At 34.3% G+C, this 26,058-nt stretch overlaps 1 protein-coding gene across 1 annotated transcript; it reads right to left on the bottom strand.

Moving 5' to 3' along the window:
• Positions 1-625: 625 nt before the first annotated feature.
• On the bottom strand, positions 626-25,391 carry LOC140431564 (uncharacterized). Its single transcript, XM_072519458.1, has 4 exons — positions 25,307-25,391; positions 18,784-18,917; positions 10,606-10,807; positions 626-842 (listed from the first exon to the last, which is right to left on the bottom strand). Exons 1-4 carry the CDS (start codon positions 25,389-25,391, stop codon positions 751-753), a joined length of 513 nt encoding a protein of 170 aa, XP_072375559.1. The 3' UTR covers positions 626-750.
• Positions 25,392-26,058: the final 667 nt, after the last annotated feature.

Genomic DNA, 26,058 nt, shown 5'->3' with positions numbered 1-26,058 from the left:
AGACACAATAAATGTTAAATTTTTTTTAACATATTGTTTTTTTTAACTAACCCTTTTTTGAGTTTCATTTGAAAAAGATATGTTCTTCATTTCTAATAATTATTTTCCTAGTTACAACTAGTTATAATAGTTATAATTGGTATATAAGTTATAAATCGAAGTGCATTTTTAAATTACTAGAGGTGTTTCCTGGTTCCTTTCTGTGTTTTGTTTTATTTATCCTAAGAGATTCATGACCTTTTGTTTTATATTTTTGTAGTTGCCCCAGTCCTTGTCATTTACTTATCCACGACCCCAGCTCTCCTAACAAACCCTGAGTGCCGTCTGCATAAGTTTCGATTTGTTTTGCTTGCCCTATCTTTGCCCCCAGTAATTTCTATCCCCAATTTTCTACCCCATATAATCTTACACTATGGTAGGCAAAATATTTTCGTTACAAGATGGCAGTAAAGATATTACTCGTTTAGAAGCACTTATTGATATGTACTTTGCACTTTGTAATTAGGGTTACTTCGAGTGAAATCGAGCGAGTTGGTTTATCTAATTAACCTTTTTCCTTTAGAGCTAACCATACGTTGTAGTATTTCTACTATTTAAATAAATACAATACAAATTGTTGGTGTAAATATATTGCGTAAACAACAGATAACAATAATTTTTCTCTTAACGGTAATTAATTTTTACATCCTTATTTAAATCAAAATATAGTAGTTAGTACAAGTACTTACATTAACTGTAAATTATTTAAACTTAACTTAACATTGACGTAATTGAAATTAGAGCAATTATTTGCAGCAGCGGTCGTGAGAAGACGCATAACGCAGCAACGCTGTAAGCGCTCACTGAAACAAAAGAGATATGTGTTAATTTTACTGACAAGAATCTAACAATTTTAAAGAAAAATCATAATAATCTACTTTAAAATTATTTAATAGCAAGAGTGCCTGTGGCCAAAAAAGTTATAATATATACTCTCTCCAAACTTTCGGTATCGCTTCATTAGGCCGAGTTTGACACAGTTTCACTCTGCTACTTTTTTTGGTTCTGAGTCATTTTTCTCTTAGTTTCTCACACCATTTCACCCATCAGATAGCAAAATCGGCAAACAAATTCTTTCAGACAATATATTTTTTAAATATATAGTCTAAAAATTACTAGAACACCACGAAAATAAAATTGCCTGATGATGAATATGGTTTCAATAAATCTCATTCATCAAAAATTCATAGATAACCAGGTAATTTTTTCAGTACACTTTCATTAACAGCAGCAAAAACAACTTTTTATACTGTTTGACGGAACTTGAGACCTCTACTTGCAAAACAACCAATCTCCACTTTTTGGACAATCTGACCTGAATACGCTACTGGATTCCTTGTAAAAAAACGAATCCAGCTATGCCTAAATTTCGTAACATAACTACTAAACTTCCATTGAAATTAAATGAAGAAAATTGGTCGTTGTTTCAAAACGACCATTCTCCAAGGTCGTGTAGGTTTCAAAACAACTAATATCCCTCTGCACCAATCAGAGCGCTAAATTTTATCTATACTACTATTATTGGTCTTATGGTCATTTTATAAATTATGATCGTTTTGTAGATTTTCATTTTTATATTTAGGTTTATCTTCTTATATCCAAACATTTTCTATTTCTATAATACGCTGTATTTCTTGCTTGGGATGTAGAGTTGTGTTATAGAGGTAGCACCTTTTATCGGAACGACCACATCGAGCGTCATAGACGGGAGATGGTTCTTGATAACTGGTCCTCATAAGACAGTTAACTCTTACTTATGGCTCCACGTGCCACACCCCGGGCAACTGCATTGGTCTGCAGGCTAAACTAAGTGAGGGTAGCCAGATATGGCGAAAATTCCACCGAGCGATTGCCGGTATCAGCAATCCCCCACTTACTGGCCAACGGCTTCAGGCGGATGAGCTGGTAAGTGACAGGGTACTCTTTTGTCCGAAGGTTGGGAAACTGGCCCTAAAGGCGAAGGAACCTCAGTAGAGGTCAACGGCAAAAGGATGTAAAAGGCCGAGGACAACCACTACATTAAAGATTCCATTGAATAGTCCTAGTATAAAATCATATTTGGTAATGCTCACAACCAAATACGATTCCGGAGTAAGTTCCCCAAACCAACGAAAAAGAAAAATCAGCAAAACCACAATATTTAAAAATTTGCACATGGAATGTGAAAACTATGGCAAGGAGTGGAAAAATAGACAATGCCATTCAGGAAATGGAAAGAATGACCATTGACATAATGGGAATAAACGAGATGAGATGGCCCGGAACAGGAAGCATTGACAAAAAAGATCACAGAATATTCTACTCAGGGTCACTAGATGGAAAACTAGAGCATGGAGTGGTGTGATAATAACGAGAAAAATTAGTAGATGTATTTTAAATTTTGTCCCAGTGTCCAATAGAATAATACTACTGCAAATAAGAGCCAATCCAGTAAATATAAACATAATACAAATATACGCTCCCACTGCAGATAAAGATGACGAGGAAGTAGAGACTCTCTACCAAAGCATAGAGGATATATTAGAACGAATACCTAAACACGAAGTCAGCATCATAATGGGGGATTTCAATGCAAAACTTGAGGCCGAACGGAAAACGTCTCTAATCGGACCTTTTGGGTTAGAACAAAGAAACGAAAGAGGTGACAGACTAGAAATATTCGCAGAAGATAACAAGCTAGTGGTTCCAAACATATTTTATAAACTACCACCGAGGAGATTGTATACATGGAAGGCACCAGCAGATAAACCCCATAACGTAATTAGAAACCAGATAGATTATATATTGGTAAATAGAAGATTTAGAAACAGTTTTAAATCTGTCAAAACATATCCAGGAGCGGACATTGAATCATCTGACCACATACCTTTAGTGGGAGTCATGGATGTGAGACTGAAGACAATAAAGAAAAAGTCTAGACCTAACTACGACATGACATGCAACATCCGGAAGTTAAAAAGCAAGTGGAATAATATATTAACAACCAAGTTAAATAACTAAAAGAAGAAAATAACATACAACAAGAAATCAATCAATTCGAAGAAATAATTAAGAAAACACTAAACAAGATCTGCTAAAACCAAACAAAGAAACAAAGAAGAAATATTGGATGACTCCAGAAATCCTTCACTTAATGGAACGCAGAAGGTTAATTAAAGGAAATAAAGATAAATATAAAAAAATGCAGGCTTACATCAGAAGAAAAATAAGAGAAGCTAAAGAAAAAGAAGCTGTAGAGAAATGTAAAGAAATAGAAAGACTACAAACAAGCCAAGCATGACAATTTGAATGTACACAAAAAGGTAAAAGAAATAACGGGTACTTTTAAAAAGCGAACACAAATGAAACTCATAGACACTAATGGAAAATTAATCATTGACACCCAAGAGATAAAAGACAAATGGAGAATATATTTGGAGACACTTTTTCAAGATCAAAGAACGGATTATAGGCATCCATTTTCAGAGAGGATGATGGGCCCGGACATACTTAAATCCGAGGTAGAAGAAGCAATAAAACGAATGAAAAGCAGGAAAGCTGTAGGGCCTGATAATATCGAAGCTGAATTTTAAAAACTCTTGGAGGAAGAAGGAATAAATTGGATCACGGCTGTCTTCAATAAAATATACAATACAGGAATCATCCCTGATAAATGGCTAGAATCAGAATTCATAGCGATACCTAAAAAACAGGGGGCTAAAAAGTGCGAAGAATATCGAACAATCAGCCTAATGAGCCACATGTTGAAACTGTTTCTTAGAGTCATCCATGAAAGAATTTATAAGAAGTGCGAGGAACAAATATCGGACAGACAGTTCGGCTTCATTAACGCAGTGGGTACCAGAGAGGCACTTTTCGGAGTACAGGTACTGATTCAAAGATGCAGGGACGTTAACTGCGACGTATACGCGTGCTTGATCGACTATGAAAAGGCATTTGACAGAGTTCAACATCAAAAGATGATAAATATTTTAAAAGAAGCAGACCTGGATGACAAATACCTCAGAATAATTTCAGAACTATACTGGAATCAGACCGCATACATGAAAATTAACGGAGAAGAAACAGATCATATAAAAATACTACGTGGAGTTAGACAGGGATGTATCCTATCGCCATTGATATTTAATATGTACTCAGAGAAAATTTTTAACGAGGCTCTTTACGGAATAGACGAAGGCATCCTTCTAAATGGTGAAAGAATAAACAATATTAGATATGCCGACGACACCATGGTGATAGCAGATAGTTTAGAGGGACTTCAGAGGCTAATGGACAGAATAAACGAGTACAGTCAACAGTACGGACTAAACATTAATACCCACAAAACGAAACAAATGATTATCAGCAAGGAGAATATAAATGGGGCTCATCTATACATTAATGGGACGCAGATAAAGCGAGTAAAACAGTATTGCCACCTGGGAACTATTATAAACGAACAGTGGAGCAATGTACAGGAAATAAAGTGCCGCATAGGAAAGGCAAGAACGGTCTTTAACAAAATGAGCGCATCTTCAAAAGTCACAACATATCCCTAGATACAAAAATGAGACATTTGAGATGCTATGTTTTCTCTGTGTTGTTGTACGGGGCGGAGGCATGGACGCTTACAGACACCACTGTTAAAAAACTTGAAGCATTTGAGATGTGGCTTTATAGAAGAATGCTGAGAATATCGTGGGCAGCAAGGATCACGAACAAGGAAGTTCTAAAAAAATGAAGAAGGAACCAGAGATTGTGTTTACGATCAAACGCATAAAATTGCAATATCTGGGACACGTTATGAGAAATCAGCACCGTTACTCCCTGCTGCAGTCTATATTGCAAGGTAAAGTGAAAGGTAAGCGTGGACCCGGTGGAAGGAGAATATCATGGCTGCGGAATTTAAGAACATGGTTTAAGAAAACCTCACCGGAGCTGTTTCGAGCCGCAGCGAGCAAGGTCATGATTGCCAATATGATTTCCAACATCCGAAACGGATAGGAACCAGAAGAAGAAGAAGAAGATTTCTTGCTTGAATTACTCTTTTTATATCTACACTTTCATTTCTTCTGTTGACTAGTACTCCCAAATATTTGAATGTTTCAACCTCTTCGAAACTTTTTAAATCTCTTGTCAGTTCTGTCATTTGTGTCTTCTTTTTATTGTTTACGTTAATGTATTTTGTTTATTTTCATTTATTTCCAGTCCTTTCAGTTTGGCTTCGTTTTCTATTTCTTGGAAGGATTTCTTTAATGCCTTTTTATCTGTTGCTACTATGGTTATATCGTCCGCATATCCTATTATTTATACTGCATTCTTGTTTATAGTTCCTGTGTTTGAAACTAATTATAATTATTAATTAAAAAAGTTATACGAAATAAAGAGGACTCATAAAAAAAAATCATTGACAATACATTTTAGACACACCTGCATAAGTATATTTTATCTCTAGTGAAAATATCTCATTGTTATTGATGCTATTTCTCAATAAGTAATGGAAAGTCTCATCTGGGACCCGAATCTGACTAAAACTACGGTAAAATATCGCATGATAATCTGATGGTTCACGAAAACATAAGTCGCACAAAAAATATCGACGTTCGTTCGAGAAAACATTCAACAAGTTTGCGGTACAAATAAAGCCGATACATCACAAAAAACTTAAAGTATAGGATACATCTCGTAATAGTAAACACTCTGAGATAGCGCGTGGATCAAAACAAATAAGAACTGTGCGTCTTGTTCGACATATTGAATGGGAAATATTAGCTTTAATAAATTATAAGCTTTTTTATTTTAATTTGAGAACCTTTAAAAAGCGTAACTTAGCATATTCTGAATATAAAAGTACTGTGTTTGGATGTGCGAATGTGCTAATTAGAACAGGCAATTAGAAATGCAAAGACCACAAAATCAGTAGGCCCAGATCAGATACCCACTAAGCTAATTAAATGCATTGACGAAGAAACACTACATATACTTTTAGATCTGTTTAACAAAGTATATACAACAGAAGTAATACCCGAAGATTGGTTGCTGTCCACGTTTGTAACACTACCAAAATCAGTACATGCGACAGAATGCTCCTAGTACAGAACAATTTCCTTAATAAGCCACACACTTAAGATATTTCTCAAAATAATACATGGAAGACTATACAAAAAAATAGACGAAGATTAGATGACACCCATTTTGGATTCAGAGGAAGACTAGGAACGAGAGAGATTCTGTTCGTTTTTTAACGTTCTCAAAGACGACTAGATATTAACCAGGATCTCTATGTCTGCTTTATAGATTATCAAAAGGCTTTTGATAGAGTACGACATCAGAAACTCGTAAAACTGTTAAAAGAAAAAAATGTGGATAGTCGAGATATACAGGTTATTGTCAATCTGTACTTAAGGAATTAAAAAACAAAGGTTAGAATCGAACCTGTCGATACAGAAACAATAGAAATCAAAAGAGTTATTATGCAGGGTTGCGTGCTGTCTCCATTGTTATTCAATTTGTACAGCGAAACTATTTTTAAGGAAGCAATATCAGAGGAACAACAGGGGTATATCAATAAACGGAAAAATCTTGAACAACATAAGATTCGCAAACGACGCCGCTGTTTTTGCAGACAGTCTAGATGCACTGCAATGCTTAGTAAATAGATTACTTCTAGTCAGTATAAAATATGGACTACAAATGAACGCTAACAAAAACAATTGCATGATTATTTCTACGCAACATACAGTAAGAAGGCTAGAGATCGAGGAAGAACAAGTAGAAAGAGTGAATAACTACAAATATCTGGGAACTTGGGTAAATTAAAGCAATGACCAAGGTAGAGAAATAAGGACACGCATTGAAATTGCAAGATAAGCGTTTATTAAAATGAAAACAATGTTTGTTAATTGAGTCCTTCCTCTGGAGCTGAGGATAAGAGACTGAAGATGCTACGTGTTCTCGACTTTGTTGTATAGAATGGAAAATAGGACACTAAAAGTTGATAACATAAAGAATTTGAAATCATTTGAGATGTGGTGCTATACAAGGAGTTTGAAAATACCATGGACCCAATGAGTTACAAATGCAAAAGTGTTAAGAAGGCGACAAAAGGTTTGCTAGGTCATAAAGCACATCAAAACAAGAAAGCTGGTATATTTAGGCCACATTACCAGAGATCCGAAATATGAGATATTAAGGCTCATAATGCAAGGTAAAATCAAGGGTAGAAGATCCATAGGAAGACGAAGAATTTCCTAGCTAAGAAACTAAGACAGTGGTATAGTTGCAGCTCAGTAGATCTTTTTAGAGCAGTGGCCAATAAGGTACGGATAGCTGTGATGATAGCCGACCTCCGATAGGCGAAGGAACTACAAGAAGAAGAAGTGTTTGGATATTAAAGGTTTTGGTATTAAAATTTATAAACGCTTAAAAAGAATGCAAAAATTATGGCACATTTACAAAAAATGTTTATGAAATGTTTCTTTTTTTTCTTACTCTTTATAAGAAATTTGCTTTATCATTGGCGAATTGATGTATCTATGAAGAATTGTCACTACAACTTTTCCTTAGTAAACCGATAGGCACTTCTTCTACCCAGTGGTGATCCATCTCCTGCTATTTTAACCATAAGGGTCTCCCCTATTCTGCTTGTGTCTTCTTCTTTTTCTTCTTCGCTGGTTTTACAACTCGGGGTAAGTCTTCGCCACATCAACTATCGCGCCCTCCATTCTCTACGATCTTGCGCTTCTATTCCACATTGTTGTACCCCAATTCTAGATAAATCGGCTTTAACATCATCCTTTCATCTTTTTCTCGGTCGGCCTACTGATCTTCAATCATCTGGTCTTTCAAAAAACACTGTCTTTAATACTTTGTCATCCTCTGATCATACTATGTGACCTGCCCATCTTATTCGGGTTGCCTTGATATGTCTAACTATGTTTCCAGTTCCATACAGTCACCAATTCAGCATTGCGGCGTCTTCTCCAATCCCCTGTGAATTCATCTCTTTGAGGGCCAAATATTATTCTGAGAATCTTTCTTTCAAATACTAAAAGCTTATTGATTTCCCGCTGGTTGAGAGTCCATGTTTCACTGCCATATGTAATAATTGGGCGAATAATTGACTTGTACACTGTTAATTTAGATTTTCTCTTTAGCAGCTTCGATCTTCGATCTAATGTTAAAAGGGAGTATAATGCTCTATTTTTCGTAGCTGTCCTTGCTGAGACCTCTTTTTCAATGGATTATCCGCTGTGATTATCGCCCTAGGTATTTAAACTCTTTTACTGATTCGAATTTGTGATCATTAATACTGATGTTCCGTCTACCTCTTAGTCTTGGATTTTTGGTCACTACCATGTATTTTATCTTTTTTTCATTGATTAGGAGACCCAGACTACCTGTTTCCTTCTCGAGCTGTGAAAACTCCTATCTCACGTCTCTTGTAGAATACGTGACTGCATCTATATCATCAGCAAAGGTCAGCAACAGTTTTAATCCTTGATCAGCGAATCCTCCTAGCAGCTCAGACGATATTTTACTTATTGCATATTCTAAAGCAAAATTTAACAGCAATGGTGAAAAGGGTTCCCCCTGCCTAAGTCCTGAATTTATACCAAATGGCATCGATGTTATGCTTCCTATCTTTACTTGCGCATATGAGCTGCCAGGAATATTTGCGTTAATTCAACTAATTTTCTTGGTATTCTCATTTTTTACATGTCATTGCTATCCACAATTTGCTTCTTTTCATGGAATCAAATCGTTGCTGGAAATCTATGAAAATTTCATGCACGTCACAACTGAATTTTCAGTTTTTCTCCAAAATTTGTCGGATGGTAAATATCTGATCTATAGTTAACCTTCCAGCATGAAAGCCGCATTGGTAGTCACCTAAAATATCTTTCGAATATGGTGTGAGTCTCTTTAGCAAGATAATTGATAGCACTTTATATGATGTGCTAATAAGCGATATGCATCTATAGTTTCGGAATTTTTCTTTGTTTCCTTTCTTATATATGGAAATTATAATGCTACCATTCCATTCTTTAGGCATTTTCTGTTGTTGCCATACTGTTAGAATGATGTCATACAAGTTTTGGTGTAAAATATTTCCTCCTTTTTTTAACAACTCTCCATTTATGCCATCATTTCCTGATGCTTTATCGAATTCTTTACTTCCTCAAGTGTTGGTGCTGGTATGGCTTGACATCCATATCGGCATTTGTCGTTTTGGGCATTTCGTCGTCCAAAACGACAAATGCCGATATGGATGTCAAGCCCAAGAAACCGTCCAATATCTAACTGAGGGCTGTTAAGCATTTGCAGTAACTGAATATAAGGAACGGCATGATAGGGAAAATCCTTCATCAAGAAGTAACTATCAAATTGGGACTTTGCCAAGCACACCATCTCCCATATTATCAATAAGTCCTAGAGAGTGTACTTGAAAATGACAACTTCAAGCTATATTGGGACCGTACTGTGCTCACAGACCAAACAGTAGCACACAGTAGCTTAGATCGCGTACTAGTTAATAAACTAACGAGACAAACAATACTAATCGATGTGGCGATAAATAACAACAATATTCTGCGTGGTAAATACAACGAAAAGATCGTCAAGTACAGATATTTAGAAATACGAATACGGAGACAGTGGAGAGTGAAAGGTACCTAGACGATGCCTATTATTTTTACTACTACTGGAGTCATTTCGAAGAACCTCCTAGAAAACATGAAAAACTGGGTCTGAATAAACATCTCTGTAAGACCATACAGAAAACTACTACTCTAGACGTCCAGATTCGTACAAAATTTTTTGGGCGATTCTTGAGCATAATAAATCACCTAGGACTAGGTAATACGAAAAGAGCCCCACCAGAGATCAATCTTTTTAATATCGTTGGTATCTAGGATTAGTGAATTTTCCTTTTAAAGGTAGTGTGAGCCGTATGGCTAACTCTGGATAATAAAAAGAATTACTTTGTATGACCTCGTTCATGATACATGTGGGAAATGGATGACTCTTTGATAAAACCTTTCTTTTTGTAGGACAAATATTTTTTCGGTTAATTTACATAATTATCTCGAGAATAAACAAGAAAAATACCCGTTAGTAATAAATATCCGAGAATCGTTAAATAAACATATCTCATTCCTGTTACCACAAACGCAAATTGTTGTAAGGACAAAAGTTAGGCGTCTCGCCAAAATGAAGCTATTTACGACAAATTAGCTTGTTAGTACTACTACTACTACTACTACTACTATCGGTTTACAGCGTTCTCCGACGCCTTCCGACTCCTAACCGCCATTCTTCTCTATTCAACCATAGGCCTGGAGGGATTTCTCTTTCCTCTAGTTCTTTTTCAATTTCCTCTCTCCAGCTTTTTCTCGGCCTTCCTCTTTTCCTTCTCCCTTGTGGTGTCCACGTCAAAATCTGTTTTGGAATCCTGTCATCTGGCATTCTCTGTACATGGCTTGTTAGTAACAAATGGTAAAAAGGGGCCTAGGATCCTGGTCAATTAAACTAATATTCTTAAAATTGATTACATCTTGATTACAACGATTTGGTTGATCTTACCTCTTTCGGGGACGGGTTCACGCACACTACGTAATTTGAGCACAGCCTCTTCGCGATAGATATTTCCTATTTCTGCTATACATCGCAATATTAATCTACCATCGTCGAAGTGTTCTTCAGCAAGGGTCATGCTGAGCGAGAGATCACTCCATGATGGCTTCTCATTAAATTTATTTGAGGAATGAGGTTCAGTTTTTGCTACCTGGAACAAGGAAAATTCATAAATTATTAAAATTTTAATATCGGTAAAACGGTATCAAATTAGTTTTTGTTTCTTTGTTTTGTTCATTAACTATTTTTTCCTTTAGTTACTCACTGGCTAGAAAACTAACTTTTCGTTCAAATATTTTCCTTATTAAGAGCCACATTACTCATATATTATTTAGAAATATGTTATCAAACATTTATAAATAAATAAATAACACATATTTTCATAAACATATCTCTAGGATAAATTAATGTCGATCTTTCATTAAACATTATTATTTAACACCTTGACTGCAGCGGTTAAATACTTAATATATACCAGTTCTTGCAACATAAGGCTCAGGAGATAAGTTATGGTCTATTCTGTCTGTGCGTCACACACCCCCTATGGCATGTGTGTACATGTAAGTACTGCATGCCCTCTAAACTCTAATTTCACTATTTGGGAGAGTGAGTCATCGTTTGAAGGCGTAGAAGTGGGGAAAGACGTATGAAAATCCAGTGGCGTACACTCACTTTTATTTCAACGTTAATTATATTATATTGTTTAAATATTATTGTTCAAAATAGGCCACAATATACTGCAGGTTTTTTATATAACTGCATATTATACTGCATATTTGTTTATTATTATATATGTATCGAAACGTCAGTAAAATAAACATGTAAATAGATGTATTGTGGGTAAGTTCCAACATTCTCCCTAAAAATACGGAATGCCACAAGCAAAAAAGCCACAGAAAAATAAATATTGCTATCATTTGTATATTTGAAAACGATCTCTTTCTATAGAGATCGAAACGTCAGTAAATTAAACATTCCAATTAAATATATTGTTACTTATTCCCAACATTATTTCTAAATATACAGAACGGCAAGCAAAAAGCCATAGAAAAATAAATATTACTATCACTTGTATATTTGAAAACGATGTCTTTATATAGAGATCGAAAAATCAGTAAATTAAACCTATGAATAAATATTTTGTGGCTTATTCCATACAGTCTCCTAAAAATACAGAATGCCACAAACAAAAAGCTATAAAAAACAAGTAATTTTGCAGAAAGCTTACTGATGCCACCAGGCTATCGCGGAAGTCACGCTAAAACGTCTTTTGACGTGACCTGTCCTTAAAGAGTTACACAATGAAATTTTTTTAAAACAAATTTTAAGACAGTTTCCACACCACCCGAGAGGTATGTCTTGTGGCGCGTCACTTTTTTTTAAATGGGTGTTCGCCAAGAGCCATATTGTCCCATTAAATAAAATAAACAAAACACTTAAACAGTATAAAACAAAACAAAATAAAATCCTATAAAATAAAATAAAATTCTATAAAAACAAAATAAAAATAATTTTGGTTGTAACAAAACATGGTACTATTCTATTTAAACACAAACACTATACACACTTACTATGTTCTTCTCGTTTTTTTTTGTTTTTGTTTTTTTTTATGCTGATGCCTACTAAACTATTAGAACATATTATTCGCTGTCTAAATCTGAAGATGCAGTGCTGCTATCGCTGTCATTATCTTCACCTGGTGTAATTATAATTGGCTCTAGTAAAACTTTGACATGAGTGTCAAGTTCCCATATACGATATTCTTCTTTAATTATAAGTAGTTGAATTTTGAGCATTGATTCTTCGTATGCAATCCCCTTTTCTGTAAGCCATTCTCCCTTTCCGTCATGCCGTCGTCGGCAATTGTTCTAGTCAGCGGCTATGATATGGCGCATTGTCTATAACAACCACAGACCTAGATTCCAATTTTGGTAAGATTCTCTTAAACCAGCGCTCAAATACTTCGGAAGTCATTTCTTTATGATAATCACCTGTTTTTTTCGACTCAAATTGAAGCAAACCATCATCAAAGAACCCTGTATCACTTCCTATATGGGTGATGATTAAACGCCGTCCCTTTCCTGATGAAGCTTTTAATCCTGTAGACCAGCCTTCTATAAATGCTTCGCGTTTACTTTTGACATTTAAATCTTGCCAAACTTTTCCAACTGTATGACCTTCGTTAATCCAGGTTTCATCCAAATAATATATTTTACTTCCAGTGCTGCGAATTTTTCGTATTTCTTCTAAATATTTTCATCTCCACAGAATAATTTCATTTTTTTCTAATAGCATACTTTTTCTGTTGCGTTTTACATATCGAAAGTTCATTTCGCGCATGGTTCTGATTAAGACCCTATGAGATATCTTGAGTAAAGAGTCATCGTTTTTGAGCTCTTGAGAATTTTTTTTCAGAATTTCACTCCGAAAATAAAATGAATGAATTTTTCGACGTATAATATTCCTTGTCTCGTCATCAAAAACAAAGCTTTTCCTACCTCTAGTTTTACCTTTTTCTTGCTTTTTATTTTCCGATGTATTTTTAAGTACACGATAAATACAGCTAACGGATACTTTTGTTAAACTGCTACAAATGTCGACCGCTTGGCTACATTTAATGCCATTTTTCTGCCGACAATTCCTTCATAAACGTTTCGTATTATTACCTTCTCTTCGGACGTTAACATTTTCCGTCTCTTTTGCGGCTTTTCATTTTTGGAATCAACATCAGAATTTTGCTGTCTTCTATTGGAACAACTCGGTTTTTCGTCCAACTCCAATAAAACTCAAACCAAATAATCACAGAATATAACTAAAAATTTACTATAAAACGACAAACTATAACACTCGTATTATCAATAACACGTTTTATCAATAACACAAACTTATCGCATAAAATATATTCACAAAATGCAACACATGCCCTACCCTTAGAAACGCCAGTGTAAATGAACTATTGTTGCTGGGCACTTGCTAGACAAAAACTAGTTTTACGGATTTCTGTGGGTTGGAATTACGTCGCTAATTCCAAAGTTGCCAAACGATTGAAAAATATTGTTTTAAAATATCGATTTTTATTTTATAATTTTAAATATGTAACGAAACGAAACATAAATAAAATTTATTTAATTACAATTTTGTACTTAATTTTTACTATTGAAAAAATAATATTTTCTGGTATTTTTATGACGGTAATAATCGCTGCGTGGAAGAATACAGGTTTTGTATGACCATAATTACTACTTGTGAACAAGAATTTTCTACACTGTACGACAACTCCTGGTCAGTTTTTCTATAGAGAAGCACAAATAATATACTACTTTATATATTCTGTAATTTCTTATGAGGAAACGCAAATTGCAATCTAGAAATCAGGCAGTTTTCGAGGGCCGCTGTGTACATTTAAATTTGAGGATATTCGGCGTTTAAACTATGAAATCACTCTTCTGAATTGAGGGTTTCTACTATAGTACACAGAAGTATAATTTTTGCATATATGAGGTACATACAGAAAACTATTATAGAAGTATTAATCTACTTTCCTCTCAAAGAGGACATGCTGCCAACACTAAGGTAATTGGATAAAATTAAAGGTGTTTATAAAAACAAAATCCTTTATATTAAAATAAACAGAACAAAAGCATTTTAAAATTGATTGGTAATTTCTGCTTCTTCTTATTAATTATGTGCCTTATTAAAGCAAGGCAAACAGTATCCTGGTTCACCAGGGCAATTGGAACAAAAAGTTATAATCCTACGAACTTTTTTATCACCATTCAGGAGATCAAAATCAGAATAGAAAAGGCTAGAGTAACTTTCAACAAAATGAGAAGAGTGCACAGGAATTAAAATTGAAATTAAGAGTTAGGTTGGCGAGGTGCTATGTTTTTTCGACTTTGTTTTATGGAATGGAATCTTGGACCTTGAATGCGACATTAATGAAAAAACTGGAATCATTCGAGCTGTGGGTGTATATAAGAATTCTGAAAATATCGTGGACAGAACACGTCACAAACAAAGAGGTTCTGAGAAGGATGAATAAAGAAATAGAAATTTTAAATACAATTAAAACAAAAAAATTGGAATATCTCGGACATATTAAACGTGGGGAGAAATACACCTTCATCCAACTGATTATGCAGGGAAAGATCCAAGGAAAGAGAAGCATAGGGAGGCGCAGAATGTCATGGCTGCACAACCTGAGAGAGTGAAACAGATCTACGTTAAATGAACTATTCAGAGCAGCCGTCTCAAAAGTCCGAATAGCTATGATGATTCACGATCTCCGTCGCGGAGATGACACTTGAAGAAGAAGATATCGAATACAATAAAATAATTTTCTTGAAAAAAAGTTTTTCATTTCATTATCTTCAAAAAAATAATGAATCTACCAATTAAAAAGTATTGCAAAAATATTAAAACGTAAATTAAATAGCGCTTTAATTGATTTAAAATTTTCAACTCTTTGAAATCCATCAAATCGGAAAACTAACATGGCAGCAGTTAGAAAGCCACAAAATAACTGTTCAAATTAAACAATTTAATTAGACATAGCCTTTGGCTCGCCAGTTTTATTTTGTTTATGTACCTTCATATAAACCGTTTCGGCGTAAAAAATTAATTAACTGTTCGTTAGTCGAATCCCCTAAACCAATAATGATGCTCGTATAAATATTCTACGTCAAGGGCTTGAGTTTTTTCCGCTTTTATATTGAAAATGTTGTAAATGTGAGAGTAATAAATGCCATTTAATTGTACGAGTAATACACTGCTGAACAAAAGAACTAGGACACCAGAGTTTTTTGGGAATCCCAGCCAGTTTTAACGATATAACCGTTCATTTTTTTTAAATACTACAGAGACTAGAATATTAATAGATTTACTAAAAAATGGTCCGTAATAAACGATCTTTGAAATAAAACTAACACAGCTCAAACATTTGCTCTTCCAAACCCTAAAAATCTAAATGATAACTTCGTTAATATGAGTAAAAATGTAACATCAACCATTTTGCCATAGCAAGATCCTGTTTCCTATCTCTTCAATAATTAAATAAGATCTCGAATGTATTCTTTATAAGACCAGTTGATAGATCTGAACTGACTCAAACAATCAGTAGTATCAAAAGCCAATCTTTATGTAGTACTGATGGACTCTCTATAAAAAATTTCTTGAATCTCCCTTAAAATGTGTTAAAAGTCCGGGTCTCACTAGTGTGCCTAAAGATGCCATTATTATTCCTTTTCATAAGAGTGGTAAACAATCAAATGTCTGTAAATCTGTCTGTAAAATGGTAAACAATCAAACTATTAACCTATTGCTTTTCTACCGGTCCTGTCCAAAACTATTGAGAGACTTATAAAACCCCAACTTTTCTCGTTAAAAACAACATTTTTTTATCATAAAATGAGTTCGGCTTTTTATCTAACAAATGTACCAGCGATGCTATGTTTTCTGTACTACATGAGGTCTATCAAGCACTAAACAATAATCTTTATACTGCCACTGTTTTTTGTGAATATGCCAAAGCTTTTGATTGTGTAAATCACGACATTTTGATACAAAACTCAATTTCTACGGAATTGGAGATATTTCTTTGAATTGGTTCCAACCTTACTTGGAAAATAGAAAACAACTAGTTAGAGTAAATGATACTGACTCTAGTCACAAAAGCATTGTATATGGAGTCCCACAAGGATAAGTATTGGGTCATCTACTTTTCCTTATCTTTATAAATGACATTACTAACAGAAAAATCGATGAAAAAGTTTTCTTTTTGCTGATGATATCAGTATCACCTGAGGAACTCTAATATTGCAAGTCTTCTTGCAACTATAGCTTTTGAACTACTAAAAAAAACTTGGTCCGACTCTAATTGACTTCATTTTAACGTGGATAAGAGAGTAGCATTATCCTATAAACGAGCTTTTTAACCCTTGCTTCTTAATAACAAACCTTTTAACCAATTTTACAGTATCGTCGATTCTGTAAAATTTCTTGGGATTTTTATAGACAGCAAACTTAAATGGTCCCTTTATATTGATTTTTTAAGTAAGAAACGAGCCTCAGCCTGCTATGCAATAAGAATTGTTTAAAAAAAAAAATCTTTAGCATCTTCCAAAATAGAATATTTTTCTTTGTTCGAGTCTCATCTTCGATAAGGTCTTCCTTTTTGGAGTTCTAGTATAGCTGCCCAATGTGATGTAGATTACAGAAAAGAGTAATACGGTATATTTTTGGCCTAGAGCTAATCATTACTCTCCACCAAGAATTCAACCTTTGGTGTGTATTTAGTGATCCCGTAAATCTGCAGCTTGTTTCCAGAAGTACAGTGAAAGGAGGAATTGATCAAAAATCGATGAAAAATTTATGGTTTCTGGGTTCCACCCTACGAGTTAAGTTTTAGGGGAAAGCCAGGTGGAAAGAGCGACAAACTTTTTTGCATATTGTTTGTGGTCCCAAAATTGACATTCATAGAAAAGTTTAGCTTGTTCTTAATAATTTAAGAGTCCAAATCACTTAATAATTTTAGAGTCCAAATCACTTACGAATGGACTAACAACTAGCAAGAGTCTTCAATACGCTTATTCCAACCAGATTTCAATTTATGGATTCCATCCATAAAGTGAGAATCTGAAAGTGCTGTAAATTACGCTTCCACAGCTGTAATGACACGAGTCAATATTTTTATTTATTGAAACAGACAGAAATCGCTAGGGGTCAAATCTGGTAAACAAGGTGGATTCTCTAACAATTCAAACTTTTAACAACAATTCATTCATGAATTTTAGCCATTGTCAGAATGCTTAAATGAGACGGTACATTGTTCTAATGAAGAAGAATTTGTTCTACTGCAAACCTGGTCTTTTTTATAAAATTTTTTTCTTCAGCTGTCTAAAATTTTTCTAATATTCAGAATTCATTTTTATACCAGTTTGTTTATTAAAGATCTATATAACAACACAATATCAAACGTTAAAATAGGAAATAAGGTTTCTAATGGTTTTCATTGAAATGGATTTTTGGAGGCGAGCAACGAGAAAGTCTAGATTAGAACATATGAGAAATAAGGACATAAGGAATCAAATAAATATACAAAGATCAATTATAGAAGACATCGAAAAACAACAATTAACATGGTACGGACATGTTAGACGTATGGGAGAAGAAAGACTAAAAAAAAATAATAGAATGGATACCACCAGAGAAAAGAAAACGAGGACGACCACAACAACAACCCGGATGAAAGGATTTTCAAAAGCAATGTCAGCAATAAATCTATCTGAAGAAGACTGGCAGAATAGACAGGCTTGGCGAACGGGAACCTAAAGGCGGATTACGCTATGAACGGGATATATAAGTTCTCATAACAACTCATAAACAAAATTCCTTTCATTATCATCATTAGTGCTACAGCCCTATAAAAGAGCCTCGACCTTCCCAAGTCTATCACGCCAGTCAGTTCTATCCATTGCCAACTGTTGCCAGTTTGCTGCGCCTATTTGTATACCATCCTCATCTACACCATCCCTCCATCTGAGTTTTGGTCTACCCCTACTTCTACTTCCCACAGGTTGTGACATAAGGATTCTTCTAGGAGGGTTGTTCTGCTGTGATCTTGCCAGATGCCCTGCCCATCTTAGTCTTCCTATTTTTATAAAGGATACTACATCATTATTCCACGTTGCAAAAGACAGAGAAGCTTTTAAAAATGTGGTCGCCAACCTCCGTTAATGGGTACGGCATAAGAAGAAGAAGACTACATCTTTACCACCAAAGAACAAAATTCCTTTAGTATCTTAAAAAACACCTTCTTGGCCTATATCTGGATATGAACTCGTTTCAAAGCGAAATGTTTGCGGTAATATGGTACGCTTGTGAGTTTACCTGTTTAATATTGCTTTACCTGATAAGAATTTACCGCGAAACTTAAACTAAGCGCTTATCACCAGCTACATCACATCAACAAATTGTATCCAGTTTTAAGTAAAATATATCAATTATTATTTAGTTATGTCTATGTGAATTTCATTTTTTATAATTCTAAGTTAAAGCAGTTTTGGTCTCCAAAAAAGAAAACTTCAAGTTTTTATTTTCTCAATAATAAAATGAAAGTTCTAAGCTTACCGTTAAATTATTTAACAGCAACATTAGAAACGCCTTTGGCTTTGACGGGGAACATGAGCAGTTTGCTTTCAGTGTGTCCTTGAAATCTAAAGGCTCTCCTTCAACACTAATCGTAGGAGGAAACTCAGGAAACTCTGCAATAAAGAAGCATGTTTTAAAATTGTTTTACCTGATTTGTAATAAAATATAAATGTAAAAAAAATAATAAACAAAATATAGTTAAATCTCTGTAAGCGACCATACCTATAAAGAGACAACCTGCGTATAACGACCGATTCTGAATGTCCGCTCATTAGTATTTGTCAATGTAAAAACACCCTTAATAAAAAACAATAAAATTCGACTATTCTTAGGAAACATAAATGAGATTAACATTTCTTAATAGGAGACCGATCCATTAAATTTATTTTTTAATCTATTTAAAGTTGGTTTTAACATTTAGTTAAATTTGAAACTATGATGTGTTAATTAGTATTGCTTACGGCTTATTGATTATTTTTTGCTCGGTGCATAAGTCAACAGTGTTTTTTTTTTACCGTGGTGTTAGTGTTTTTTTGGAACTAACGAGTAGTCACAGAGTAGTCAAATCAACGTTTTTTAGACATTGAATACCAAAAAAAAATGGGGCGGAACTACTGCAGCCAATCAAAAGATGGTTGGTTGGATGAGTTTGGATGGCTGCAGCAGTTCAGTCACAGTCTGGCGAGACTAAACCGATAGTATATAAGACCAATATACACCGGTGTGTGTGAGGGCAATATACACCTGGGAATGCACACCCCAACACACGCACACATAGTAATAGCTTAGCATGTAGTAAAAAAATAAAAAATCAAAAAAACATATACATGGGGTGTGTGAGAGCAGTATACACTTGGGAATGCACACTCTATAGTTAAGTTGGCATAGTAGTAGTAGTAGTTAGTATAAAAAGTATATAAATAGTAGTAAAATAGTATAAAAATATAGCACAAGAAAAAACCGCTCACTGTCTAAACCAAAACACGTTCTTAACCGAACATCGAATATCATATAAATGCTGTTTCGTCGCAAAAAATCTAAATTAAAATGTATAAAAGACTCGTCAGGCTTTTATATTAGCCCCTCAAGCACATCGTATACAGACATGGTACAATGAATACATAAGGTATGATATTGCGCATGACATTTGACAGCTGGCCCAGGAGTGTGACGTAGTTAAGATCGCCTGAACCACCTCGAACCCGTTATTACAGCTTAACGTACACATTAATTTTGAAATTATGGTTAAAAAGTGATCTAATTTTTTTTTAAATATTTTGTTTTGGTTATAATTGAATAAAAAAATATATTTTCAGTAGCGTAAAACCTTTACTTCTCCTAGAGATTCAGGCAAAATATTTATTTTTGTTTTCATACATAATAATATAAGTACTCTTTTTGTATGCAAATCCCTTGAAATTTAAAAATTTTCTGCAGAGGAAATACTGTGAATAGGTAAATAGTAGTAGATTTGCTTATTCTGATTCACTGTCACTCACTTCCAAGCAGTTTTACTGAAATAAAAATAAAATAGAGTACAATAGAGAAAAATCTGTTTTACAATTCAATATGCTATTTTAGATGAGTTATAATGAAATTTAGTAAAATAAAAAATATACACATTACTATAACCTACCGATTATTATATGCAAAATTTACTTATCAAACAATATAATAATATGAAAATAAGACACAAATTAGTTCAAACGCAAAACACAATAAATATCGACTTAAGACGACTTTACACCGGCAAGACAGAAAGCTTGTATAAAAACAAAAGTTCAACAATAATATCGGTTATCAATGGTGACTATTGCAAATTGCAAGTTATGAGATAATAAATATATTTTAAAGTATCTCAATACTGACTAAGTCATCTATTTTATAATAGAAAAATAATTTAGATAATATATGCTTATATATGTGTCTTTATACAAATGGTGTTTAGTTATTATTTATTTATACTGTTTAGTATTTTTGTAAAACTGAAAGTTTTTATTTGCCATTGTATATCTGGTTTTGTACCTTTTTCAAAGAACGCTGTGCAATTGCTTGTTGCAATAGTGACAATGAAGATAAAATCTTTAGGTTTCATACATTTCCTAAATATAGTGTAACCAGAAAACTGTGGATTATATCTTGTTGTAGATAGGATAATTTTAATTGTAATACTGCAAGAATTTGTTATACACATTTTAAAACTGAAGATTACCAAAGAAATCTACAACAGGAACTTTTAAATTACGTTTCTAAAAAGGGTCTAAACTTAACCTGAGGCAGTACCTAGTCTTTATTTGCCTAAATCAACATCGGCTACCCTTTTAACCAACCAAAAGAAACGCGTACAAGGAGGCGAACACAGAGAGTCCAAAAAGTATGTTGAGCAGCTTCTTACTACTTCTAGGTCAACGACGTAAGTCTAAATCTTTATTTTTATTAATTATTAGTCATGAAACCTTAAATGGTTTTTTCATATCGATTTGTTAAGTAAGAAACTAGCCTCAGCCTGCTATGCAATTTGCAATAAGAACTGTTTCGGAGGAAATCAATTTAGCATCTTCCAAAATAACATATTATTCTTTGTTCAATCATGTTATCATTATTAAAATATACAATGTTATCATTATTATAAACAATACTAAGATAATTTTATGTGTGAATATTACAAAAATGTCATTTTAAATGTTGTGCAATATTGTGTGCCCTCACTACACTCATATTCGATGGCCATCTAGCTCATTCGATATAAATAAAGTTGACTTTGTCATTTTGTGTTTAGTTCAGTAGGTATGTATACGTACAAATTTTGTGTACCTCCATTACCACTTTTCTGTATCTTTTTAAACATCTGAAATATCGAACTCTGGAGTTTAAGTTAATTAACCTGTACCTACGTGTAATAAAAGATAATTAAAACTTGTCTTATAAAGGATATCTATGTTTTATAAAGGATAAATATTATAATAACATAATTTTATCATCTCCTTATAATTACTATAATTAAATTAGCCAAATTATATAAAAAAAACTTATTAATTAAATTATTATAATTATTATATTATTAAGAATTAAAAATCTTTCTTATACAACTACATTCAAATGTTGCGAGAATAAGCGTTCTTGACTACGTCATGCGCGAAAGAGAACCGATTTTGGAACATTATGTATCATACCTTGTGTATTCATTGTACCATGGTATACAGATCCTACCGCGAATTCCGAGCACCGAGGTCATGTGCGGCATACATGAGCTCGGTGGCCGGACCCCACTCGGATACTGAGCCGGCGACGAGAACAAAATTTATTTTGGCAAATCGGCGGCTGAGTGTCCGAGCACACACTTTTTTCGGACAGAGAGTCATCAGCCCAGGCTGGTGGCCTGGTTTTTTTTTAGGGACACTAGTCCCGATTTTAAGTTAGAGTATCTTCAATACAGTCAATAAAGTAAATAGGGAGAAAAGCCGATATGTGTGCTACCCCCACAGTTAGGTGGCTAAACCACAATCAATAAAAACAGAGGGTGTTCCATAACCTAGGACATCCAAAGTAACTTTCAGATCATAAGACTCCTCACGTAAGTCACACGCTGAGGAGGGGTGTAGGAAAAGCCTAGGGGTCAGATAAGTATCACTTCAATAGCGAAGTGTGACCGGTTTGATCTTCGGACATATGGATCCCACTTTACAATACTATACACATGTTCCTTAGGGGCAGGATTGATCACATGGGTGTGTGAGCCGACCACATTAACTTTGTGCAGAATCTGGATGGACAAGGTCAAATTTAAATTAGTCAGGTCTGTGAAGCATTGAGTACCACATTGCTGAACATACTATATTTGTTGTATATTGCAAAAAAATGATATAAAAGACTTAAAATAATATATCGATAATCAAATATTTGTATAAAAAGCCGATTTAAAAAACAATACGGTGTGGCCCACAGGACCACAGGTATTGATTTTCTCAAAAAAGCTTATGAATATGATAGTGTGTACAGGATTGGGGCACACTGCAGTCAACCTGTTAAAGGTGACAGTAAAAAGATATTTTTCAAAAATTTTAAACAATAATTCAAAAACAGAATGGTTTCCAGAAACTTGATATGGAAAGAAGTTTCTCAATTTAGAAATATATGTACACAGATAGAAGCCATAAGTTTTTATTAAAAAAATTTGAAAAACTGTTTGGTTATTTATTGTTTTAATAATTCTAAGGGATAGTATTTTACTGTTTTACTTTACAATTAAGTAGTACATTACAATTACCCATTTAGTTTTAAAATTTATTTATATTATTTTCTAATTATTACAATAAACAATAATTAATATCATTATTAAATATATGTTGCTATTGACAGTATGCATATCTTCTAAAAAAATGCATATTTAATCCATATTTTTGGGTAAATTAGTATATCCTAATGCGCATATTTTTCACTTATTTTTGCATATTTGCCTAAGACTAGTCATAAGATTCTTTATGCCATAAAGACAAAAGATAAGATATTAATCCAAGAAACCTTAAAAGCAAAATGAGAAATGTGATGTGAAGCTAAAGAATCTTATTAAGTTAATCATGTTAATTATTCCTAGTTTACATTGCATACATTTATTATTCGGTCTCCTAACGAGAGAATCAGTATGCTTAAAGTCAAATGATTAAGTTGATTATGGTTTTTAATGCAATGAAAAGGATTTTTAGGGCTAAAACGTTACCGGGCGAAATGAAGTTTATCAGAGCTGGTTACTGAAGTAGAACAAAAGAGCTGCATTAACCGAAACGTTGCATTTAAGTGTAGCGCAATATCCTGGTACAGCGGGTTAACGAGAAGCCAAAGGTAATTAGATTTGTTCTTGAATATCGCTCCGGGAGTATTTGAAGGGACGTTAGAGTAAAGAAGTTGTTTTAAAACGTGGTGTATCAGAATATGTTATCTTTAAACCTACATGAGAGTTTTTAATGCATTTTCTCCTTATTTTAATCGAAAAATTATTATACAGATTCGTATATCAGATAAGAAAACAAAGTTGTTATTTAAGTTATATTATTTATTTTAAATAAGAATTATTATTGAATAAATAACTAAAATTTTTTTGATTTAGCTTAGGTGCCTCGACAACTAAGGTCATTGGCACGGTACGGTTGATTTAATCTTGGAGATTATATAGTAGGTATTAAATTTTTTAAAAAAAGGGTAGAGTTAAGAATATTTGCAAGCGATATCTTTATGAGAGTTACTCTTCACCAGGTTGCGAGTTAGGGGGAACAGATATTCAGAGAATGGCTGCGCTGGGGAGGATGATGTCCAATATCGGTGGACCCAAATCCGAAAGAAAAAGGGCACTTCATGGTGTGTAGTCTGTCGTCCTTTACCCAGCTCTAGTCTGGAGTGAGGCGGTAAAAATACCAACTTATAAGAGGCTCATGACACGCGAAGACAAAACTAGTCTGCTGAGGGTAGCATGTGCCCACAGGACTGTGTCAGCTGCCGTTCTGTGGGTGATCACCGGCTGTGTTCCTTTACATGTGCTAGCAGTTGAAAGGGCCAGGATTCATAATCGTAGGGGACGAACGTTGGAGAGCGAGAGATGACTGAGATGAGACTGCCAAAAGAATAGTTTCAGTCGGTCAGTGGCAGCAAGAGTGGGATGCAACAGGTGATGTGGCGAAGTGGACAAAGTCACTAATCCTGAACCTTCGAATCTGAGTGGACTGTGAGCATAGGCAGCTTGATTATTATCTGAAGCCAATACTCACAGACCATGGCTACTTCCTCAGTCACCTTTTCAGATTTAGAAGGGTACCGTCCAATCAGTGTCTTTACTGTGGTCTCTCGGATGCTGTGACACACACGATGTTGGAGTGTGAGTGTTGGGCGGATGAAAGAGAGAAGTTTGAAAGAGAGTGTAGCTGTAGAGTGTTTAATTTCATGAGAGAAATGGTGGACACAATGATGAGGAATGAGAGGTGGTGGACACGAATCCACAAATTTATCAGGGAGCAGCTCTCTTCAAAAGAACGAGAGAAGAGGGAACTCGCAACAGAATTTTAAAACGAGCTAGTAGCACTTTGGTGGGGCACTCTGAGATAGCGCGTGAAATAGGAGAGAATGAGACACATACGACGCGAGAGAGATGGCATTCTCGCCAAGGCATGGGGTTGAAAGTCTTTTATTGTTCATGTGGTGGTAGTTTTCTCGATGAATGTATGGGAGAAAGAATGGGAATCGTGTGATAGCAGGGCATAAGGAGAGATATTTTGCCTTAAACAGTCTTTCCATCCTGATGTAATGGAGTTTTTAGTTGGACGCCAACTGTCTCGGAGTGGTGACGAGACGAAGTGTCAAAGGTATAACTCCCTCGGGCTTGTGGTCCTTGCATTTGATCCTAATTTCTTTAGCGTATTAGGAACCCAACACTACCTGTGTGAGCCACAGGTGTCTGTATGCAGATTTTCCTTCTTATCTTTAAATATTAAAAAAAGCGATATCTTTAAGTTACTTTTCCAGGCTTGGCGGGTGTACTGTTGGCAGTTTGTTAATATATGGTTTACGCTAAGGGCACTGTTGACATGTTGGACCTTCATCTATCATAATTCTTAGAAATTTCACAATAGGTATTAAATTTTATTAAAAAGATTAGTGTTTTAAGGAACTGTAGAACTTTGGTGTATTCACTAGGCTACGGACAACTATGAAATATTAAGGCCATTCCTCGATATTCTGAGATTAGCTGAATGTCGATGTAAAAGTTTAAATAAAATAACGCAAAAACTATGGCAGATATTAAGATACTAATTTTTTTGGATGATAGGTCTTGCTGTGGACACAATATTGAATCCAACGTTTTGTGGAAATAGATTTATAGACTATGGAATATGACTGTGTGTATATGTAACTGTGTGAAAAAATTTTTAAATAAATTTTTTATTGCAGATTCGGATTGTGCATGAAAAAGTAAACAAACATTATCCGATTTGTTTTAATTTGCCTGAAATGGCGCTGTAGTTTCAGAAAAAAAAAGTATAGATCAGAAATACAAGTTACTTATTTTTGCATAAGAAATCAAAGTCTGCAATAAAAATGGAGGTTTCTATTTCATATTTCAAAGTTGTACCCAGCCCCATCTACAGATGGTGGGGCTAACGGATTATATTTGGTATTATTCCATAGATTTAAAAAATATTGAACAGGTGTTTTCTTTTTTTTATCCGATGTAAATTTCGAGAAATATATGACCATCCCGCTTATTTT

Source organism: Diabrotica undecimpunctata, unplaced genomic scaffold (assembly GCF_040954645.1).
Source record: "Diabrotica undecimpunctata isolate CICGRU unplaced genomic scaffold, icDiaUnde3 ctg00001348.1, whole genome shotgun sequence".
Lineage (NCBI taxonomy): Eukaryota > Metazoa > Arthropoda > Insecta > Coleoptera > Chrysomelidae > Diabrotica > Diabrotica undecimpunctata.
Note: the sequence above shows the minus strand (reverse complement) of the source record. Positions and strands in the feature narration are given on the sequence as shown.

What these genes read in the sequence shown, in the direction of transcription:
- LOC140431564 (XM_072519458.1), bottom strand. Translation starts at nt 25,391, where the DNA reads ATGAAGGTCCAACATGTCAACAGTGCCCTTAGCGTAAACCATATATTA. An exon ending in CACCCGCCAAGCCTGGAAAA is followed by an intron (nt 18,918 to 25,306) that starts GTAACTTAAAGA and finishes TCTTTATTGCAG; the next exon opens with AGTTTCCTGAGTTTCCTCCT. An exon ending in TGAACCCGTCCCCGAAAGAG is followed by an intron (nt 843 to 10,605) that starts GTAAGATCAACC and finishes CTTTTGTTTCAG; the next exon opens with TGAGCGCTTACAGCGTTGCT.